General features: G+C 34.1%; 2 protein-coding genes across 4 annotated transcripts in view; one reads left to right on the top strand and one right to left on the bottom strand.

Moving 5' to 3' along the window:
- Window positions 1–1,261, top strand: part of MED8 (mediator complex subunit 8) — a 46,178-nt gene extending 44,917 nt beyond the window's left edge. For both annotated transcript variants that reach the window (XM_035351751.2, XM_035351753.2), the window contains exon 7: window positions 1,135–1,261. In XM_035351751.2, coding sequence (XP_035207642.1) covers window positions 1,135–1,211 — 77 coding nt within the window. In that variant the 3' untranslated portion in view covers window positions 1,212–1,261. The remainder of the gene's footprint in view (window positions 1–1,134) is intronic.
- Window positions 1,262–6,394: 5,133 nt separating this feature from the next.
- Window positions 6,395–21,275, bottom strand: part of Art4 (arginine methyltransferase 4) — a 142,097-nt gene continuing 127,216 nt past the window's right edge. Inside the window, exon 14 of one of the 2 annotated variants that reach the window (XM_035351749.2) lies at window positions 6,395–10,333. In XM_035351749.2, coding sequence (XP_035207640.1) covers window positions 10,196–10,333 — 138 coding nt within the window. In that variant the 3' untranslated portion in view covers window positions 6,395–10,195. The remainder of the gene's footprint in view (window positions 10,334–21,275) is intronic. The other variant, XM_035351750.2, reaches the window with a different exon arrangement.

Below are 21,275 nucleotides of genomic sequence, written 5' to 3' on the forward strand. Positions count from 1 at the left end.
TTCATCACCTGAAGAATGGATTTAAGATCTCCAGGCCCTGTTTGAAGTGATGCTCAACTTTGCATGAGAGCGAGTCACTTGGCGATGGAGAAGGTGGAGATCCGATACGACACGAGAGCTACTGAACATCGATTCAAAAAAGGGAGACAAGGTGGGGTTGTGGAATTCGACTCGATGGAAAGGATTCTATCCAAAACTACAGTCACGTTGAGATGGTCCATGCACAGTCCTAAACAGGCTGAACGACGTCAGGGTTCGGATCTGTAAGTCATTGAACTCTGAGCCTAAAGTTGTCCATTACGACGGGTTAGCTCATTACTATGTAGTGTAAATAATTGTATATAGTATAAGAGTCCTTTTTTGTTTCTTGATTTGTTTTAAGTTACTTATTGTAATTATTTTTTATGTTTTTTGTTATTGTAATGTTTATTGTTGTATTTATGTCTTAGTTGTAAGTTTGGCTCCTGTCTAGGGATTGTACTGCTCAGGACATGCAGTCCTTGGGAAGCGTGCAGTGTTATGTTTTTTGTATTTATTTTCCGACGTGCGAGAATGTCTATCGAAATTTCTAAACATATGCTGTTTTTAAAGATTTTTAGCCCAAGTACTTTCGAAACTTGTGTGTGTGTGTGTAAGTGAAAAGAAAAATGCTTATTAGGTGTAATATAAAATGTGAAAGCTTTCAGATTTTTTCTTGTACTAGTATGTATTGTTTGTTTTATAATTTTGTTTTAGCATTTTTAGAACATATATTTTAATATAAGCATTTTTAGAACTAGAAGTATATGTCTATTTTCCAAAGTGTAGTGTACATACCTCCTGCATCGGACTGAGAATATCGGGGTAAATATGCAAATTAAAGTGAAAACAATAAAATAAAGGGGAAACACACAGAACACTCTATATATCTAATAGAATAAAAACTATGTATTTGTATTACGAGTTTGTACTTTTGTGCCATAAAACTTTTGCAATTACAAGTATATGTAGTAGTTAGATTGTAACTAGTGATGTGTAATTTTAATGTTTTGAAACTAATATTTTGCTAATATAATTTATCAGATATATAGATTGCTTTTTATATATTTCTCATATTCCTTCAATTTGACACAATTTCTAAAATTACTTTTGTAGCATCTGGTGGAAAAGTTCCTAGTGCTATTAAAACTAACATCAAGTCTGCAGGAAGTATGCATCCTTATGGAAGGTGAAATTTGTACAGTTATTTTGTAAATGTATTTAAATAAAACAGTGATTTTACTATGGTGATTAAAATGATTGAAACAAACCTCAAACATCTCATCCTAATATTATTAGATTGAATACAAGAATATAGAATGAATTGTCAATGGGGTTTCACTTCACACAAAGGCATATGGAACTCTATGCTTTTACCTGGCAGAAAATCTAATTTATGAAGCAAATTAATATAATTTTTTAGAATTTTTTTTCCCTCTAAATTGAAAGTTCATTTTCTTGTAGTCACATTGTAAAAGTACTGCTAGGTCTTATTGGTGCACTCTAATTGTCACATCTAAAGTTAAATTAAATTCATATTTTAATAATTTTCTTTTTCTAGCAGTTTTTCTTCGAGTTTACGAGTAGCAACGTGTTTAATATTTACTTTTGTTTATGTTGTAAAAAGAAAGATAAGAATTTCTTTTACTGTAAAAAAGTTTTTTTTTTTTTTTTTTAAAAGATTAAATACATTAAATTTTCTCTTTCCCAAATCCCAAGGATTGGTAGCATATTTTATTTTCTGTGTTAACATAATTTTTTTATGGTACCCTTTGCTGGAAAGTGTGAATAATGAAACCCAAAAAATTGTGAGGGTAAGCCTAGTTAAGTTTTGCATTTAAAGATGGAATGTTTTTTGAAGGTCATACGGTCCAACATTCTGTTTCTACAATAAATTAGAAAAAACTGAGATTTGTGTAATTGAATGTTTTTATTCTGATAGTATATTTTGAACATAAAACACTTTATCTGCACTAACAGAAAACGAATTTGAAAAAGAGTTTTAAATTGTTGAATATTTTCAAGAAGAGAGTTAAGCAAATTATTAGTGAATGGCAAAAATAAGGATATATTACTTCCTTTCACTTAGAGAATAATCATGCTGATACTATTGGCAATTTGAGTTGTAGAAAATTCAAACTGTCAAAATTTGAATTGTGTAAATTTACAGAGATGTTAAGGAATGGTTGGAATTTTGGAAACAGTTCGAAAAAATACATACAATCCATGTATTATTGACTCAGTTTCAGTCTTCATTATAATGTTCTCAGGCTAGAAAAGTTGTTGAAAGTTTCCCTCCAACAGGAGAAAATTACCCCAAATATGTGAAGAGCTTATAATCTCATTTTCATTAGGATTATTTATTAGTAGGGGTATATGTTAGAGAGCTGTCAGAGCTAGTTTTGAAAAATGCCTCTTCATATAATTATTCTCAGGATTTATGTATACTTTATAATAACTTTGTGACTCAGATGCTACCACAAACTAAAGTGTTGCTTCAGTTTTTCTCTTAGTTGAATCATGCATGCCTGAAGATTTTCTTAGAGCTTGGCAAAGAAGCCCAAATATTGACCACGGCATCGATCCTCAAGACCAACTCTGTAGTTCACTAAAATTCTTAAAATCTAAAGTTGGGTCTGAAGAGGAGAAAAATTTAGCCATAGCTGGATTTGGACATGAGAATTTAATAAAAAGGAAAAACTGTAAGAAAACTCATGAACAATTTCATACGGCTACTAGCTTGTTGAGCACAAATTCATGCTGTATCATTCATTCAAAAGCTGTATTTTTGTAATGGTAAACATGATTGTTCGAACTGTTTCAAAGTGTATAAAATGAAGTTAGTAAGTAAACAAAAGATTTTTAAGGAAAAAGGATGTTTCTTAATGTTTAAATGCTTTAAAGAAGGTTATTGCTCGGACATATGTTGAAATTTTGCGAGATGTGCTGTTTGTAAGAAGGCTTACGGTGTAATGTGTCCTGAGCTGCCTAATAATAAAATGCAATAGTAAAATCTATTTCCAATAAAGTGCATAAAACAGATGGAAAAGATAAGTCAATCAGTCTGGCTAGTTTTTGTAATTCAAGTTTTGTTGCAGACTTTAAAGATAATTTTGATTGAGAAATTTCTTCCTTAGGCATTATTTGACTCTGGTTCCAAAAATCATATATCAGAAAGGAAACTGCAGTTTTAGGTTTCAAACCTTTGCATCAGCAAAATAATCTCATTCACTCTTTGCAGGAGCTACAACTGGCAAAAAAACTATATAATGTATATAAAATTGAGCTAGGTCGTTTAGATAGTAAATTTTTCTGCAATTTCAATGTTCTTGTCCAAGATGACATATATGATCTCTTCTACCAGCAAGAAATGAACCTTAGATATATATTTATGAACACTGCGATCAGCGACACCGATAGCAGGCAGCCAATTGATGTTCTAATTGGCCTTGACATGGCAAGGAGGCTCTTTACCAGGAAAAGACTAATTTTATCTTGCAGACTAGTTGCTACAGAAGCATATTTGGAAGTGATATTGATAGGGAAAACAAGTTTACTCACTGTTAAGGAAGATACTGTAGCAGTTACTATATTAATGTTTCTGAACAAAGTTACTATCTCCAGTCTTTAGTTCAGTGGTGCTTGGCATTACTGAGCCCACAGAAGCAAAAGCCAAACAAAAGGCAAAAGCCAAAATCTGGATCAAACTGTTCTTTGAAAGAACCATATGAAAAAGGGCATTATAAGGTTGCTCTCCAACCAACCAAGATACAGTGGATGGACAAAAATATGGAAACACCTTGTGAAATGCATGTTTGAAAAGAAAGCTTGATTTTAATGAAATAGGTAGGTGGCGCTGGTGTTTTTGACTACTGACGCCACCTGTACAACTTTGTAAATGTGCTAAACAGTTCACTTGTTGTCGGATTACTGTTATGTGACGTTGTCATTGCATTATGTCAGAGTTAACAGACTTCGAACGTGGGCAAATTGTTGGAGCACATATGATAGGTGCTTCCGTAAGCAAGGTAGCCGAGGTGTTTAGTGTTTCAAGAGGTACTGTATCGAAGATTTATTCCGCATATTTGAAAAGCGGAAAAACATCATCTGCTAAATCACAGCGCGGACGAAAGTGTGTCCTGAGTGATCGTGACAGGCGATCATTAAGGGCAATTGTGACGAAAAATAAGAAGACCACAGCTGCAAAAGTTACTGCTGAAATGAATGTTGTGTTACCGAACCCTGTGAGTACCAAAACAATTAGAAGATAGCTTCATAAACAGGGAATTGCTGGCCGTGCTGCAATTGAGAAGCCACTCATCAGTGATGCTAATGCCCGTAACAGGAAAAGGTGGTGTTTAAGTCATAAAGCCTGGACTATAGAGCAGTGGAAGCGAGTAATATGGTCTGACGAGTCTTCTTTCACATTGTTTCTCACTTCTGGCGGAGTTTACGTCTGGAGAACGCCATCTCAAGCCTATAATACAGACAGCTTGTTGCCAAAAGTGAAACATGGCGGGGGTTTTGTTATGGTTTGGGCAGCTGTATCGTGGTTCTCTGCTAGCCCCATGATAACTGTGTCAGGGCACATGATTGCCAAGACTTATGTGAACATTTTGGCCGATCAAGTTCATCCCATGGTACAAACTTTGTTATCCGATGATGATGGTGTCTTCCAAGACGACAAAGCCCCTGTTCACACAGCTCACATTGTCCAGGACTGGTTTTCTGAGCACGAGGATGAGTCGTCCCATCTCCCCTGGCCACCACAGTCACCAGACATGAATATTATCGAACCTTTGTGGTCTACATTGGAACGGAAAGTGTGTTCTCGTTATCCACCGCCAACATCGTTATCTGAACTTGCTACCGTTTTGCAGGAAGAATGGTATAATATTCCCTTGGCAAACATACAGGAACTGTATTTATCCATTCCAAGAAGACTGCAAGCTGTTTTGGATGCCAACGGGTTTGCTACACCATATTAAGCAAAGAAACATGTTTTTTTAAAGGTGTTTCTATATTTTTGTCCAACCCCTGTATATATAGCTTTAAAACATTTGTAGAATAAAACGAAAAATCTTCAGTCAGAGAATTTGGCTACAGTGTATGGGTTTTTAAGGAATGGCTTTCCCTAGGAACCATTGACGAAATTTCGGACAATGTTTGTGTCTCATGAACATTATCGCATAGATTTGTTAGCAACAGGGGCAACTCAAGTATGTCCAGTTTTTGATGCATTGGACAAACAGATTAACTCTCCCTTTTAAATCACCCTGAACCTAATTCGATAGAATTAATTTTTTTAGTCTTCATTTTGAGGTTTAGAGAACATGATTATAGCATTATTACTGATACTGAAAAGCCTTTTCTGCAAATTAGTTTGAGACCTGAAGATCAAAATTATCTGTGTTTCTTGTGGTGGCATCATAACAAAAAGAATAAGTTGAAGATCGTATGTCACAAAAGAGTCATATTTGGCATAAAAAGTAGCTCTTTAGAAGCTATGCTTGGCTATCATCCACAAAAATATGTGGGAAATTCCAAATACAATTATTAACATACTTTTACGAGGCTTTGGGATGGATAATCTGGTAAGAAATGCAAAATCCGATGTATTATTGATGAAGTTCATCATATAATGGCCTATCAAAAATTTAATTTGCGAGGATGGCAATATACAGGAAACCCGGATCCAGATCAATATACATCCAAACTAGGATTAGTGTGAGATCATAATGATGTACTTAAATTGACCTTGGATTGGTTAGAAAATTATAATTTTGAAACTATATAAAAAATATCTATTCTTTCAGTCATGCATACAGTGTTTGATTCCATTGACTTCATGAGTCCTGCTTTACTGATGATACCCAAACTGCTGTTGCAGAAAAGTAGAAATAGCATGAGATGCTGAAAGCAAAGATGAAACTAAGGATGAACTTTGTCAGCTACAGAAGAGATTCATCATACATTACAGTAGACTTATGCTATATCAACAACATTACTAATAACATAATTCATACTTTTTGTGGTGCTAGTAACAAAGCATATGCTGAAGCTGTATTTGATTGAATGGAGAGCTTAAATGGTATCCACATCCAACTTCTGGCTGCAAAATAAAGACAGGAATTCCTTTTACTGTAAAGAGGTTTGTTTTTTCTTTGGATTTTAATATATTAAATGTTCACTTTGCTGAATTGCACGAATGGTGGTAGCATATTTTATTCCATGTGTTAACAATAAGTAATGAGACATTATATAAAATGCCTAAACTCTTATCCATAGGTTAAAACTGTGCAGAATGATAATCAAAATGCTAATGTAACTATGATGAAGCTGCAAGATAAAGACACTACAATAAAAAAAAAACAAATCATTTTACATTTTTTTATTAGGGTTTTCCAAAACTGAAGTCATGTTGCTGGAAGAACAATCTGTACTGATTTTTTTCTCCTTAGCACTGAGCATTTCCTTTATTACAAGTTGATCCATTAAAAAAGAATTATGCAACAGGCAAGTGGTCAGTTTCATAGAACCCTTACACACAATCAAACTGGACAATATGAAACGTCTCATACAACGAGACAATAAAATCAAGGCTTGACCTTGTATTAAGAAAAAATAAATTGTGGATTTGTGCATAAGGTTTTTTTTTTATTATTTATTTACTGGCACTTCCATTTATATAACACACATGGAATTTTGAAGAATATTTTTGCTATTACATATAAGTACTGATGAATCATTCGAGTTCTCTCACAGACCAAACACGAGCACTCTAAAAACCATAACAAACAAAATTTAGATTCTTGCATGAATTAAACCACATTACAATAATAAATCTAAAAGCTAACATCGCAATCTCACAATTAGGATCAGTGGTTTTCAAACTCAGTTTCTGTAATCATCTAGGGACAGAAAAGTTAGATGAAAGGTCAAAGATCAAGTTTAAAGACTTAATAAAATCTTTAAAAAATGAAAGTTTTCATTATATACTTTCAGGAAAACCTATTTTCCATGATATCATTTGTATACCACCAAAAGGAATGATGATATGATTGATATTATATTTGCATACTGACTACATCTACAAGATCCTCCACAATCTCTTGAAATAGAGCAGTCTTGAAGAAATACTAAAGTTGCTCTCATATTTGAATAAGGAATCAAGGCAATTTTACTCACGAATTTTTCACTTTGACTTTCCATCATTTGGCACATTGAAAGATTTCAGTGAATTCAGATAAAATATAAATATAATTATAAAAGTATCTGCCCCTCTCCGTCTTCCCAAAACTTGCAATGGCAGAAATTTACAATGAGAAAAGTATTTTCAATATAAAAGAAATGGATTTTGTAAGAAATTGAGCCAGTCATTCATAGCTCATTATTAACACATGCAAAATTTTCTGTGCAAGCAACATCTTTAATTTAAAAAATTGAGTGACTAAGATACTTTTCAGTTCTTTTCAATATTTCAACATAAATACAAAATGTAAAAAACACATGATTAATTCAATTCTGTAGTATTTCAATATAAGAACAATGATTATTTTTTCTGTATACTGTTCATAGCACAGCTTTCGATTTTGTATCCAACAGGAAAAAACATTAAAATTAAGTTATACTTTTCTTACATGTTCTACATTTTCAATACCTCTTTAATTATTCTGCGTTATTTAGATTAGAAAAATAACTGTTCTTATAATTAAATTTTTAGCTTAAACATGCTGATCTATAGATTGCTGGGTGTTACTGGTAACTAATATTTTTTTTCAAAATGTTTTGTAAAGTGCATCACGCTCACGAAGAAACATTAGAATATATGTTTTCTAAGGAGTAAGTCAGATATAATTGCTTTACCACCTCAGGTGGACGAGTTAACTGTCAAAGAGTGCTTTGATGATGGTGAAATGATCACTCCATCAATAAAAAGCATAAATGATTTTGGACCTAACATGGCATATATATCTAGCGCCAGTAATGAAAAATAAAAAAGTTAGTTCAAAATTATCCCCCCCCCCAAAAAAAACCTAATTATGCTTTTTAACAAAGAAGGTAATTTGTCTGATGAAAATCTTGAGAGTATTTTGGAAAATATGAATCCGCTTGAAATATTTGAAGAATTTTACAAATATATAATAAATGAATAAGAAACGGAAAGATATGTGAAAGTGTGGAAAAAGAAGCCAGAGTTTTCAGTTACAATTGATGAGTTGAAGAGTTTTATTGTTTAAAGTTTATTTTCTCTGGCTACCATGCTTTACATAATGGATGTGATTACTGGTCATTACGTAAGATCTCATGGTACCAATAGTAAAAAATGCAATGTCTCTAAATAAATATTTAGAAATTAAATCTGTGATCCATTTTACCATCAATAATTATGCAACAATTCAAACCGGGCATTCAAGAAAATTAATCATGCATATAAATCACAGTTTTAAAAAATTTGGAATTTTCGATAAGTTTCTGTCCATTGATGAAATTATGATTAGATATTATAGTCATCACTTTTTCAACAATTTCTTAAAGGCAAACCTTACTGTTTTCCAACAAATCATACACCATGTGTGGAGTAAAGGGCTACTGTTATACATAATTTTGTCTTATACTGCGGTGCGGAAAATTTTGACAATACTCCTGAAACTTTGAATGAACCGCATGGAACAAGAGTGGTGGGAAAAAAGTTTGGAAGACATTTGGTGATGTCATCAAGACCAAAGTGATAGACTCTATATGTTTAGATAGCAAAGACAATGTTATAGGTAAAAGACGAAATCAAAGAAGACACCAATTTCAAAAATGTAAGGGAAGTCCTATTATGTTTTGTACAAAATGCACTGTAACACTTTGTACGAAGTGTTTTTGCTATATCACACTAAAATATTGCAATTTTACTCAATAAAAATATAACTAAGGAAGTTTAGATCAGTAAAATAAGATTTTTTTTCTTTTTAATCTTTTTAGTTGGTTTTAATATGGCAAAAAAATCATATTTTTTAACTAAATTCGTAATTTTTTAAACATAAGATCAGAGGGCAATTACTTGTTTTTTTTTTTAATTACCAGAAGTGCCCAGCGATCTATTTATAGATCACTTATTATCTGAACTGCTAATTAAGGTAATTGAATAAAACTTCATAATTACTTTATGATATATGAAATGTAATTTAAAAATATTTTTCAAATTCTCATTAAAAAATAATTTGGGCATTAACGGGTTAAATAAATATTTTGCAGTCTACTACATATTCTTAGAGTAAAATACTTTGAATATTGAGATCCATATAAAATAAAAGTTCTGCAGTCTAAGAAACAGTTTGAAAACCACTGGTGCACATTATTCTAAATTTCATCATTTTGCTTTTCAATTTTTAGTGACCATAAAAGAATTCATGTGTTCTAATATGTAATAGGGTCTACAAGAACATCAGATATCTTAATAATAACAGCATCAAATAATAAATTATCTGCAAGTGATTTTTTAATCATTCAAAAGGCAGAAAGCATATTACAAAACTTTACATGAAATAAATTAACAACAACACTCAGCACATGCCGATTCATGGCATGTATCCAGAGGTAACATGAATCGGAAATAAATAATATAAAAGTAAGTGTTAGAATACCAATAAACATCTCTCAACTGCCAAATGATAAAATATTCTGATTACACACACTGCATACTAAACACTGGATATATACATGTCATCCATTATCAGTCATTTAGTAGTATATTTAAGAAGCCTAAATATTGATCGTGAGTATGCTGCAAATGTGACATAGAGCTTTTTTAAAAATTCCATTTCTATTTTTAGAACATCAGAAATGCTAGTCTATATTTATGAACAAACCGAACTGGCATCAATTTGCAATGAAAATTTCATGAAATTTTCATTATTAACATTAAAAGAAAGAAATACAAGAAACGTTAAAAAATATATCAATTTTAAATTGCTAAAAGATGGTCATTAATTCAAATAATATTTTTAAAACAAGATAAAAATTGTTGATATATGGTTACAAACTGTTTCTGAATTACACCAATCTAGCATAGTCATTTTGGTATAAAGAACTCAAAAACAGAATGGAAGAAAAATAATTGCCATCACGGATCTTCAGTCCACAAGACCCTATTACAGTTTCTTAATACTGTAGAGGTTGTACAGTTCTAGGAGTGCTTGAAAGCATTCACCAAGTCAATCTGGCCAGGCATGACAATATTCCCCGGTGTTGCATAATCTCCAATCATTAAACTGTTGCTGACTGGGAAATGAGTGGTGTTTCCAAGCACAACATGCTGCTGTTGCTGAAAAACAAAAGATTTATACATATAAATTCATATGATCTAATGAAAACAACTTTCATTGTACTTATCCAAATTTTTAAAAAGCTCTGTCAAAAAAAAAAAAAAAAAAAAAAAAAAAAGATTTTTTTTCCAGTACAAAGAAATCCACATTTCATACTTCTAATAAATATAATAAAACTCAAAGGCATCGATTGAATGTGCGCCAAGGTATAAATTGATACGACAGAACTAACTGCACATTCTGTGCCTGAGCCAGTATCTTGGTCACTTGGCTTTTCCTTTGCCACTCTGCCTCCGTTTCGGAAATACTCCTACAGCAAAAGTGCCGCCTAATAGGTAAGACTAATGATACTAAAGAGCTATGTAGTCTTTTTCAACATTTCAATTTTAAATGTCTCTAAAGTTTTTGATTTATTATTTTTTTTGTGCCCAAGTCAAATAAAATTTTTATTTATTAAACCAAGATTTCATATTTGTTACGACATGATTTTTTATAACTGTGCTAGAAAATTCCATACTCAAAACACTTTATGAAAATGTTCAAAGGTTTTACAAATATCAAAAAAGGGAAAAAAAAATTATGAACAGTTCATAATCTATTTTAGACAAAAGTTCATTTAGGAAATATTTGACGTTTTGGGAAATTACTTGACCGAGGCCGTACCTCTAATCTTGACACTTAGTGGGCTTTCTCATTGAAAAAGAACATGCCAATTTTAAAAAAGAAGCAACTTTAATTTGGCAGGGATGTTTTCAGGGAATTCTGCTTCTGAAGAAAATGGACCTGTAGCAAATTGCCCTCAAAACTGATACTAAAGAGTTACTAAAAACCGACGACAAACCTTATTCTCTACATTTTAAATGGTTTACTAAAATTGAAACGAAGCTGTCTGATAACTTACGCAGTTTTTAAAATATATTTGAACTTACTTGCTGACTCAAGTTTAAAAATTTAGTTCTAGAATGTTTTGATCATGTTAATTAAATTGTTCATCACAATATGTAATGTATTTTCTATGTTCCAAATATACAAATGAATGATAGCATTAAAAAATAATAAAAGCCTCTTTCATTTGAAGTCACAATATATGTGACTTCAAATGAAAGAGGCTTTTATTATTACATATAGTAAATGCATTTTCAAGGGAGGGAGAGAATATATTGGTTGGTAAGTTACGTAAAATATATAAAATTCTAATGTTTAAAAACTATGCTCTTCATGATTATGACAGAATCAATTATTAATTACCTTGTATTCATTCATTCACTAATAACCTTGTATAACTTTTATCTTGAAAAATTATGCTCTTCATTATGATGGAATCATTCACTAATATTGTATTCAATTCGGTATTGAGATCAACATAACATTTTATATGATAAATTGGTATATACACCTAAGAGCCATTACATTATGACCACCCTCTATCTGTAACAATGGGCTTGTCCAGGAACAAAACCACTGCGCATGCGCGGCTGATGTTATAAAGTGCCTACGCATTGTCTTTCCAAACAACTGGTGACATAATAGGAAAAGCAGTTGATTTATCAGACTTCAATAAAGGTCAAATCGTTATGGTTCGGCGATTGGGAATATATGGTGTGTTTAGTGGGCTGCTCACGTGCAGTTCTGAGCACATATCGAAAGTGGTGTATGGATGGTGAAACAACAAATCGCCAGCCAGTGTTTCATTGACAGCGAATTGATTCCAGATGACAGCGGAGATTGCTATATATTGTTCACCATGACCAAAACGCTACAACAGTGGTGAGCCAGACAGTGTTTCTCAATACACTATGCAGCATACAATGCTGGGTATGTATGTGCCTACGCAACTGAAGGCCAAGGCACGTCCCCACACTGACAACACATCATCGCCAACTGCATCTGCAATGAACCAAAAAACATCTGAATTAGACTTTAGAAAAGAATGGAAGAAAGTTACACCGGTCTGACAAATCCCTTTTCTGGTCCATCACATCGACAGGCATGTACTAATATGCTGATTTCCAAATGAAACCCTGGCTCACAGATGCATAGTTGGAGAGAGAGTTGGCCGGTGGGGGGGGGGGCTATGGTGTCGGCAATGTTTTCAAGAAACACATTAGAACCCATAATCCCTATAGAACAATCCCTGATGTTTCTGCTCTATATGAACATCATTGCAGACCAGGTTCACCAATTCATGGCAACAGTATTTCTGACAAAGGATGCTGTTTACCAACAGGATAATGCATGTCATAAGGGTCGAATCATCAGGGAGAGGTTCGAGGAATATTCCTCCGTCATGTCTTGGCCTCCAATACAGCAGGGATTCTCAACTGGTGGTACACAAAGAAACAAAGTACTTTTAACTATTAAATTAAAAAATGAATTACCCCAACATCCTGTTTAAATTTTTTCTCTAACACTTGTAAATTTATGCAATCTGAGTTATGTTAAAGGCCAATAGCAACTCGTAGACGTAAGGAAAACAATCAGTTTTTGTTTTCACAAATATTCTTTTAGCCACAGATAAAACAAAATTTGTTACCAATGATAATTTTAAAAGGAGTAATAAAATGGATATTGCATTTAATAGGAAATAAATGTAAGATTCTATAAAAAGAAAATAAGTTAATAAAATATAAAATAAATAATACTCGTTAATTCTTTTAAAGTTGATTGATTTATTAGTATGTCTACACTTCATGTCACCACGATTTCCAGGCTCAAATTGCTTTATTTTCAATTAGAATAAATTTTTACCTTGCTTTGCTGCCTCTAACAGCAGGTATATTGTCTTCTTGTTGCTTTGTATTCCTTAAATCCTTATCACTTCTATCGACACGCACGACATTTCCGAGAAACGAGATTCTAGTCGCACTGGTTTATACGAGAGGCTTCCGAGAAATGTTTCATCTAGCTAGGTGCACATGTCCTGGCTATGAGCAACATTCTGAAACCTTCCCGTAAATGTTCCGTCTGGAGACGTGTTCCGCGTACGTTCAACCAATCAGACAAAAGTTCTGCTTCTGAAGGATCACGGGTAATTTTCAATATGCCGATGGCTCTCGTGAAATCATGGACGGTGGAAATAGATGCTGATTTAATTGAAGAAATACAGAAAAAGCCGTATATATATTGCTGTTTTGTTATAGTTTAACTGCCTACATAATTTTTAAATGTTTATATATTCAGTAAATTTATAATCGTCGAAATTTCAGAGTAGACAATATTTTATAACATGCTATTTCTGATGATTTGTTTACAGATTATTCGCCGTCAAATTTGTCATATTTCGGGCTGATCGTGTGAAAAGAATGTTATTGTTATATAATAGAATTTTTTTTATTAAAATGAATAGTTTTTAAAAATATTTTGTATATGCACAACTTTAGTTTTTGCTAATTACTTTAAAATTGAAATTGCATAATCTTTAAATTTAAAATATCTTTAAATTAAAAAAATCTTTTAAATTGAAATTTATGAATTTATTATTATGAATGATGAAAAACATTTGTACACTGCTCGACATTGAAAATGCAACAAAAAGAACAAGTGGTCAGAAATTTATACAAATTTTAGAGTAGACGCACGTCACTGAGTTATGCGAATGATGTGAAATGTGCAGCTCTCCGACGCACATGAAGTAAGATATAAGGGAAGCAACGTGCAGAATGAGCATTATTCGTGTCTTTTTGTCTGTCAGACGAATTATCGAAGAAAGATGGTTTTTGTCCCGGAGGATACGTGTAATAGGAGAGAATGCCAGGCCGCCGTCAACGAAGGCACTTCCAGCAGATAGACGATTTTACGAGAGGCATGATGATCGGACCGAGAAGGGCGGGTTGGTCCCTACGTCAAATCGCAGCTGATACCCACACGGATGCGAGCACGGTGCATCGGCTATGGCAAACATGGTTGAAACAAGGAAATGTGGGAAGAAGGAAGGATGCAGGTGCAGCCAGAGTGACTTCAGCACGCATGGATCGACGCATCCGCCGACAAGCTGTGGCTGTCCTGCAAGTCACTTGTACCGCGATTCTGCAGCACGTGGAAGATACCCTGGATGTTCCCGTGCCAAACAGAACCATTTGCTGTCGATTGGTTGAACATGGCCTGCACTCACGGCATCCGTTAAGGAGACTGCCATTGACCCCACAGCATAGACACCAACGTTTAAAATGGTGCCGGACTGGAGCGATGTGGATGACAGAATGGCGAAACGCCATGTTCTCAGATGAGTCACGCCTGTTTATCCAGTGACAGTTGCCACATATGTGTGTGGCATGGCATTGATATAGAAACATCTAATCCGGCAGTAACTGTGGAACGCCCCACCACACGACAACGTGGCATAATGGTTTGCGGCACTATTGCCTATGATTCCAGGTCACTATGATGGTCCAACGATACTTGGATAATGTACTGCTACCGGTGGCAATCCCCTACCTTCAGGGGCTGCCTAATGCAATTTTTCAGCAGGATAACGCACGGCCACACAGTGCTCGCATCTGCCAACATGCTCTGCAAGGTATACAGATGCTTCTCTGGCCACTGTACTCTCCTGACCTGTCACCAATCGAACATATGTGGGATGTGATTGGACGCCGTTTGCAGACTCTGCCCCTGCCTCATTCAGAAGACGAACTGTGGCAAATGGTTGAAAGGGAATGGAGAGCCATCCTCCAGGACACCATCCGCACTTTTATTGACTCTATGCCTAGACGTGTTTCTTCGTACATTGCCGTCTGCGGTGGTCCTACATCCTACTGAGCTGACGCCGTTCTCGCACTGTATTCTGACTATCATTTTGAAATAAAGATCACTTATTGCTGCTTGCTGTCTCTGTCTTTTTTCCAAATTTCATCACTTTCTGACCACTCCTTCTTGGTGTTGCATTTTCAATGTCGAGCAGTGTATATACATTCATTAATAAAAATCTTATTCATTACATTAATATTAATAAACATACATCAACTTCTAAACCATCACATCTCTCTTGCTATGTGTAGGTAAATATATGACTTATTAGATGTGTGTATATATGTATGAATGCAAAAATGAACATTGCCAAAAAGTTTATTTGAAGTTACTTCTAATTTATACGAGGGTTGGAACTTTAATAGTGGCAACACAGCTGAAAATACGCTACGCAACAATACCAAAGAATATCGCGTATACCACATGTGAACTACATACCTACCTTACCTCTCAGCAAAAAGACTCGTCCTGCCAACGTCATGTGCATGCGGAGTGACGCGAAGAACGGATCCTTGTATTAGCTCGTGGTCTAAAGTAAGTGTTGTCAGGATGCTTTCAAAACAAGAACAACGATGTTGGATAAAAATTGAATGTGCCAGAGGTCGTACAGCACGACAGTGTCATCAAAGGCTTCAAGAGGCTTGCGGGGAATCTGCATTGCCTTACAGAACTGTAGCAAGATGGGTGAAAGCATTCAATGAAGGACGCCAAAACGTGGCAGACATGCTGCGGCCAGGTCGTCCAAGTGTCAGCGATGCAGACGTGCAAGCTGTTGCCGCACTAACAGACAGTGATCGCCGCCAAACGATTCGTCAGCTGGCCGGACAAACAGGATTAGCGCATACGGCTGTGCTGCACATTCTGAAGGAACGCCTGTCCATGAGAAAAATTGTTTCACGATGGGTTCCACATCAATTGATGGAAATGCAGAAATGGCTACGGTACGATGCTGCCCGAACCCACCTGCAGCGCTATGAGTGCGAAGGAGATGCTTTTTTATGCCGTATCATTACGCTGGATGAGATTTGGGCCCGATCATACCAGCCAGAACTGAAACGCCAATCAAACGAATGGCGTCTTCACGGGTCACCACGACGTTCGAAATTTCGCCAGAACCCCAGCAATGTGAAAGTTATGGTGATTCTTGTGTATGACTGTGATGGTGTTATCCTAATGCATACTTTTTCCCCCACAGCAGACTGCCACTGCACAGTATTACTGCTCATTTCTGGAGCACAATCTTCGACCAGCTTTGAGAAAAAAACAGCGATACTTTCTGCAGAATGCTCCTCTCATTTTGCATGACAATGCTCGGCCGCATGCAGCGCAAGCTGTGACTGATTTGTTCAAGCGATGGGGCTGGGAAGTGCTTTACCATCCACCATACTCCTCAGATCTAAGCCCTTGTGGCTATGACTTAATTCTTAAGATGAAGGAACCACTTCGTGGCACTCGCTTCCAAACTGTTCCTGAGATTCTTGCGGCAGTAGACCGGTCCATTCAAACTATCAACAAAACAGGTGTTGCTACAGGTATTCTGCGACTTCCACATCGTTGAAAACGGGTTGTACACAATGCTGGCGACTATATTGAAGGACTGTAAAACATGGTGACATGAATCACTTTTGTATTCCTTGTATATGAATAGTTGCCACTATTAAAGTTCCAACCCTCGTATAATGGTTACATAAATGGCAGCAACTGTAGTCATCAGTTCTTTGCACATAAACATGGATAAAGAATACACAGTTGAAAAATAATTGAAGTGCATTTCGTACATTAGACTAGTCATTAAAATTCATCCACTTATACATAACCTTTGCATTTTTAAACAAAAAAAATTGAGCGAGTAGCCTTTATAAAATATTTAACATTTTGGGGGTAAAATAAAAATTTTTGACTCATCACAAAACAAATATCAGTAAATGGCATTATATCATGCACATAAAAATTATTAAATAAATATAAGGATACAAAAATAACTATTTACAATAATAACATTAAATATATACAACAGATCATCACAAAGATCATTACAAAGAATAGGACTTCTCTTTGCACGTTTTTTCTCTTTAGCTTTTAGAATCGAGATAAAAGTGATTTACTTAATAGCCACTATCATTCTATTATTTTCCATAACTAACAATAAAGTTTAAAACGAAAAGAGTGTGAGCGACACAAAATACAACACGGAAAAGCATTCGTCACATGAAAGGAAACGTCACTTTTGCCAATCTGAGCGATAACTGATTCTTGTTTGGCTTCCATACCTGTTTACCAAGTGAAGATGGTAACCCGATTTCGTGGAAGCTTACTTCCCAGAATTGTTCCTCCAAACGCTTTGTTCCAGCAACAAATATCGTTTGTGATAACAGCATTACTGTTCCCTGCGATTTGAGAATATTGTCGTTTGAAGACTTCATATTCTGCATTTAAATATTTGTGAAAAAATAATAAAAAAACCTAGACTTTCAAAATGGAAAAATGGTTAGGTTTGACTAAACAGAAAAGTGATGATTCACAACTGATGGATCCAGGACAATTTACTAGCACTAAGAATATTGAAAAGAAAATAAAAACTGCTCATAGGAAATGTAATGAAAGTTATTTATCATTTGGGTTTACTTGGAATGAAGATGAAATGGACCCTCAACCTCAACTAAAGTCCAATGAAAGTATGAAATCATCACTTCATTCAGATTCAAAAAATTCTCTAATTGCAGCAAAGCTTATCAGTTTTTCTTCGCACATACCTTTGTGCCTTTATCATGAAATCTAATAGCAGCACACAGGTTTCTGAATTGCTTGAGGCCCATGACCCCTTGCAAAATTTCAATTCCAGTACCATCTTTTGCCCCTGCTTCCTCCAAATTGAGATTTGACATTTTTTTCGCACCCTAATAAGAATAAAATTCCTAAAAAGGCCAACATTTGTGCTCTATTAGTATCATACATGCTTCTCTTTGAGATGTTTTGGAGATCATCTGCAATCCTGTTACATTTGAGATAAATATTTGTATATTGCACGATAGCATCATTAATACTTGTATTTATGATTTTCTGGAAAGCAGAAAGCTCATCATTTATATCGTCACAAGTTTTGGCACTTGGGCATATTTTTTTTATCAAACTGTTTCGAGGCGTTCTGGCGAATTTGCTCTCGAGGGGAACTTTATTCCACTTATAAGTTTCCTTTTCTTCTTTCAAAAACTTTCCTGCAACCTTCTTCTTTTTGTAAATTGTTTTTACAAAAGAGTCCTCATATTTTAAATCACTCATGTCATTTTCAACATCACTAAAAGCGTCATTTGTTGGGGAAACATCAGTTGAGGAAGGAAAATGAGGATGTTTAGAGACATCTTCCTCAATTTCTGAGTCACTTTCATGATAAGAATGTTCGATGACTTCCGATTCATCGACATCAGATGCGTTATCCAAACTGTCAGAGTCTTCATCAACCGAGACTTCTTCTAAAACGCGCAAATAATCTTCCGGAGGTACAATATTCTTTCTGTGCATACTTGGAGGAACGGCATACCGCGTTCGCCTACGCGACATGTTCACAATAACTGCTTTCGGAAGGAAGGTGAAAACCAGACTGACCAGAAATACCAGATGCATTGCACTTATGAAATGTTTCTAGGAGGGTAGAGGAAGGTCAGGAAGAAGTTGTCTAAAAATTACAGCTCAAAAGATAGCATTGGCGTACTCTGTACGCCGGCTCCTCCATTGCAGGGTTAAATCATCCCTTTAAACTTCGACCAGAAATTCAAATTTTGTTCTAGTGATTCAAAATCTGAATTTCAAAAATTTTTATTTATCGAATTATGGTTGGTGCATTTAGCATATTTAGCTGATATTTTTGGAAGGTTAAATGAATTAAGTTTAGGATCACAAGGACAAAGTGTTAATTTCTTTAACATTACAGATAAAATAAATAAAATGATAAAAAAAACTCAAGCTAATAATCAGAGAATCGGATAATATTTTATGCTTTTTACCACTTTTAAAAAGTTTTCTAACAGAAAATAATTTGAAAATAAAAGAATTAGGATCTGACATTAAAAATCATTGTTTTTCATCGATAAATAATTTCAACATCAATTTTCTGAAGAATTAGGAAATAGAAAATTGGATTAGAAATTTATTTTGTTCAAATGTACCTGAAATTTTATCTCGAGAAAATCAAAAATTGATAAAAATTTCCTGTGATAAGTTCCTAACTGAAGATTTAAAAAATAACACATTTGTTAATTTTTCGCTGAACCGAAAAAAAAAACGAATTTAAAGGCATTTCAAATAAAGCTATTAAATGTTTACTGCCATTCTGCACTACCTATTTGTGTAAACAAGGATTTTCTTCCATGCTATATTTGAAAAATAAATACAGAACAAAATTAAAAGTGGATCCAAATTTACGGTTAAAACTAAATGAAGTATGGTCAGCCATAAAGAAATTGGTCCCTTTTAAACATGCCCAAATGTTACACTGTTGGGTAGGGGAAGAGTTTAAAGGCATTTCAAATAAAGCTATTAAATTTTTATTGCCCTTTTTGCACAACTTATTTGTGTGAACAAGAACTTTTTTCATGCTATATTTGAAAAATTAAAAGTGGATCCTATTAAAACATATGAACTAATTTAGGGTTAAAACTAAGTGAAATAAGACCAGACATCATAAAGATTTCTTAAGCATGCCCAAATTTCACACTCAACTTATTTGTGTGAACAAGAACTTTTTTTCATGCTATATTTGAAAAATTAAAAGTGGATCCTATTAAAACATATCAACTAATTTAGGGTTAAAACTAAGTGAAATAAGACCAGACATCATAAAGATCTCTTAAACATGCCCAAATTTCACACTCAATTTTAATATTATAACTTGAATTTTGACAATTAAAATGGTAATCAATATTTAATCTAATATTTTTTAGGTGTGCATATACAAATAGCCAATAGGTTGCACAAATGGGAAAATATATATTTTTTAACATTTCTATTAAGAAATGGAAAAATAATGTAAAATGTAGTGGTGGTACTAAAGTTTTTCAGTTTTGTTTAGATGGTATGCATTAGTTAAAAGGTTCAGAACCGCTGCAATAGAGCATTTGTGGTTCCACCAGGAAAAACAAATTCTTGCAGCCACTCTACTCCCTCGCAATGTGTGGGAATTGCAGGACCAGTTGGTGAACGCTTGGTACCAGATACCTCAGACTACCTATCAGCACCTTATGTCAGGCCGGGTGCTGGCAATTTCTAGGGCCTACATGTTATTAGCAGGATTGTCATAATGTAATGGCTCTTCAGTTTATATTGGAATATATAATTTAAATGAACAATTGGTATTAAGATCAACATAACATTTTATACGCTGAATTTTCAGACAATTCTCCCCTCCCATTCAACTCTCTGACTACTCAATTTTTTAACAATATTTTTATCTACAAAAAAATGCAGACAAATTAACAAAATAGCAGCACTCTCATGAAATAACACAGCTCAGGAAATACAACCACATAAGTTATGAACTTATAAACTGAATTTACATTTTGAAAGTTTGTGTGGATTTCAGGTCACTGGATTTTTGGTATTTGTAACACCCTAGAATATATATCCCTGATTAATCCTTTAATTGAATAACCAGTGTAGTTCAGTCTGAAGCATTCCATCATATGAATCTTTTCTCCTTATATATTTAACAATTATATTTCTGTATTTAAGATATACTAGCCCAGGAAGAATGTAGTTTCACGGTAAAGTAAGTAAAAATTACAAAAATACACAATGCACTGTGTTCTTGACAAAGATTCTTCTATCATCTTTTTTTTTTTTCCTTTTCCTTCCTCCTCCTCCTAATTGCATTGATTAGTAAAGGAGGTAATGTTTTCGATCAAAAAATTTGATACTGAATGTTTGGAGAATACACAAACCCAGATTAGGTATCCACAACATATTATGATGTCTGTCTGTTTGTGCCTAATGCTTGTTTCATCCATGATACTAATTGATGTAGGAGTACCCTACATCAAATTTCTAAAAATTTCTATTTTCTATAGTTAAGCTTTTTTAACTTGTATGAAAAGTCGATTAGATATTAGGTAAAATTGAACAAGTGGAAAAGATACTTCAATAACAGTTTTGCAGCAATCAATGTAATATATTGTTACATGCATAAGGGTTTGCAATAGAATA

The sequence above is a fragment of the Stegodyphus dumicola genome, chromosome 9, assembly GCF_044657685.1.
Source record: "Stegodyphus dumicola isolate Sdum_Otavi_A_Nest chromosome 9, ASM4465768v1".
Lineage (NCBI taxonomy): Eukaryota > Metazoa > Arthropoda > Arachnida > Araneae > Eresidae > Stegodyphus > Stegodyphus dumicola.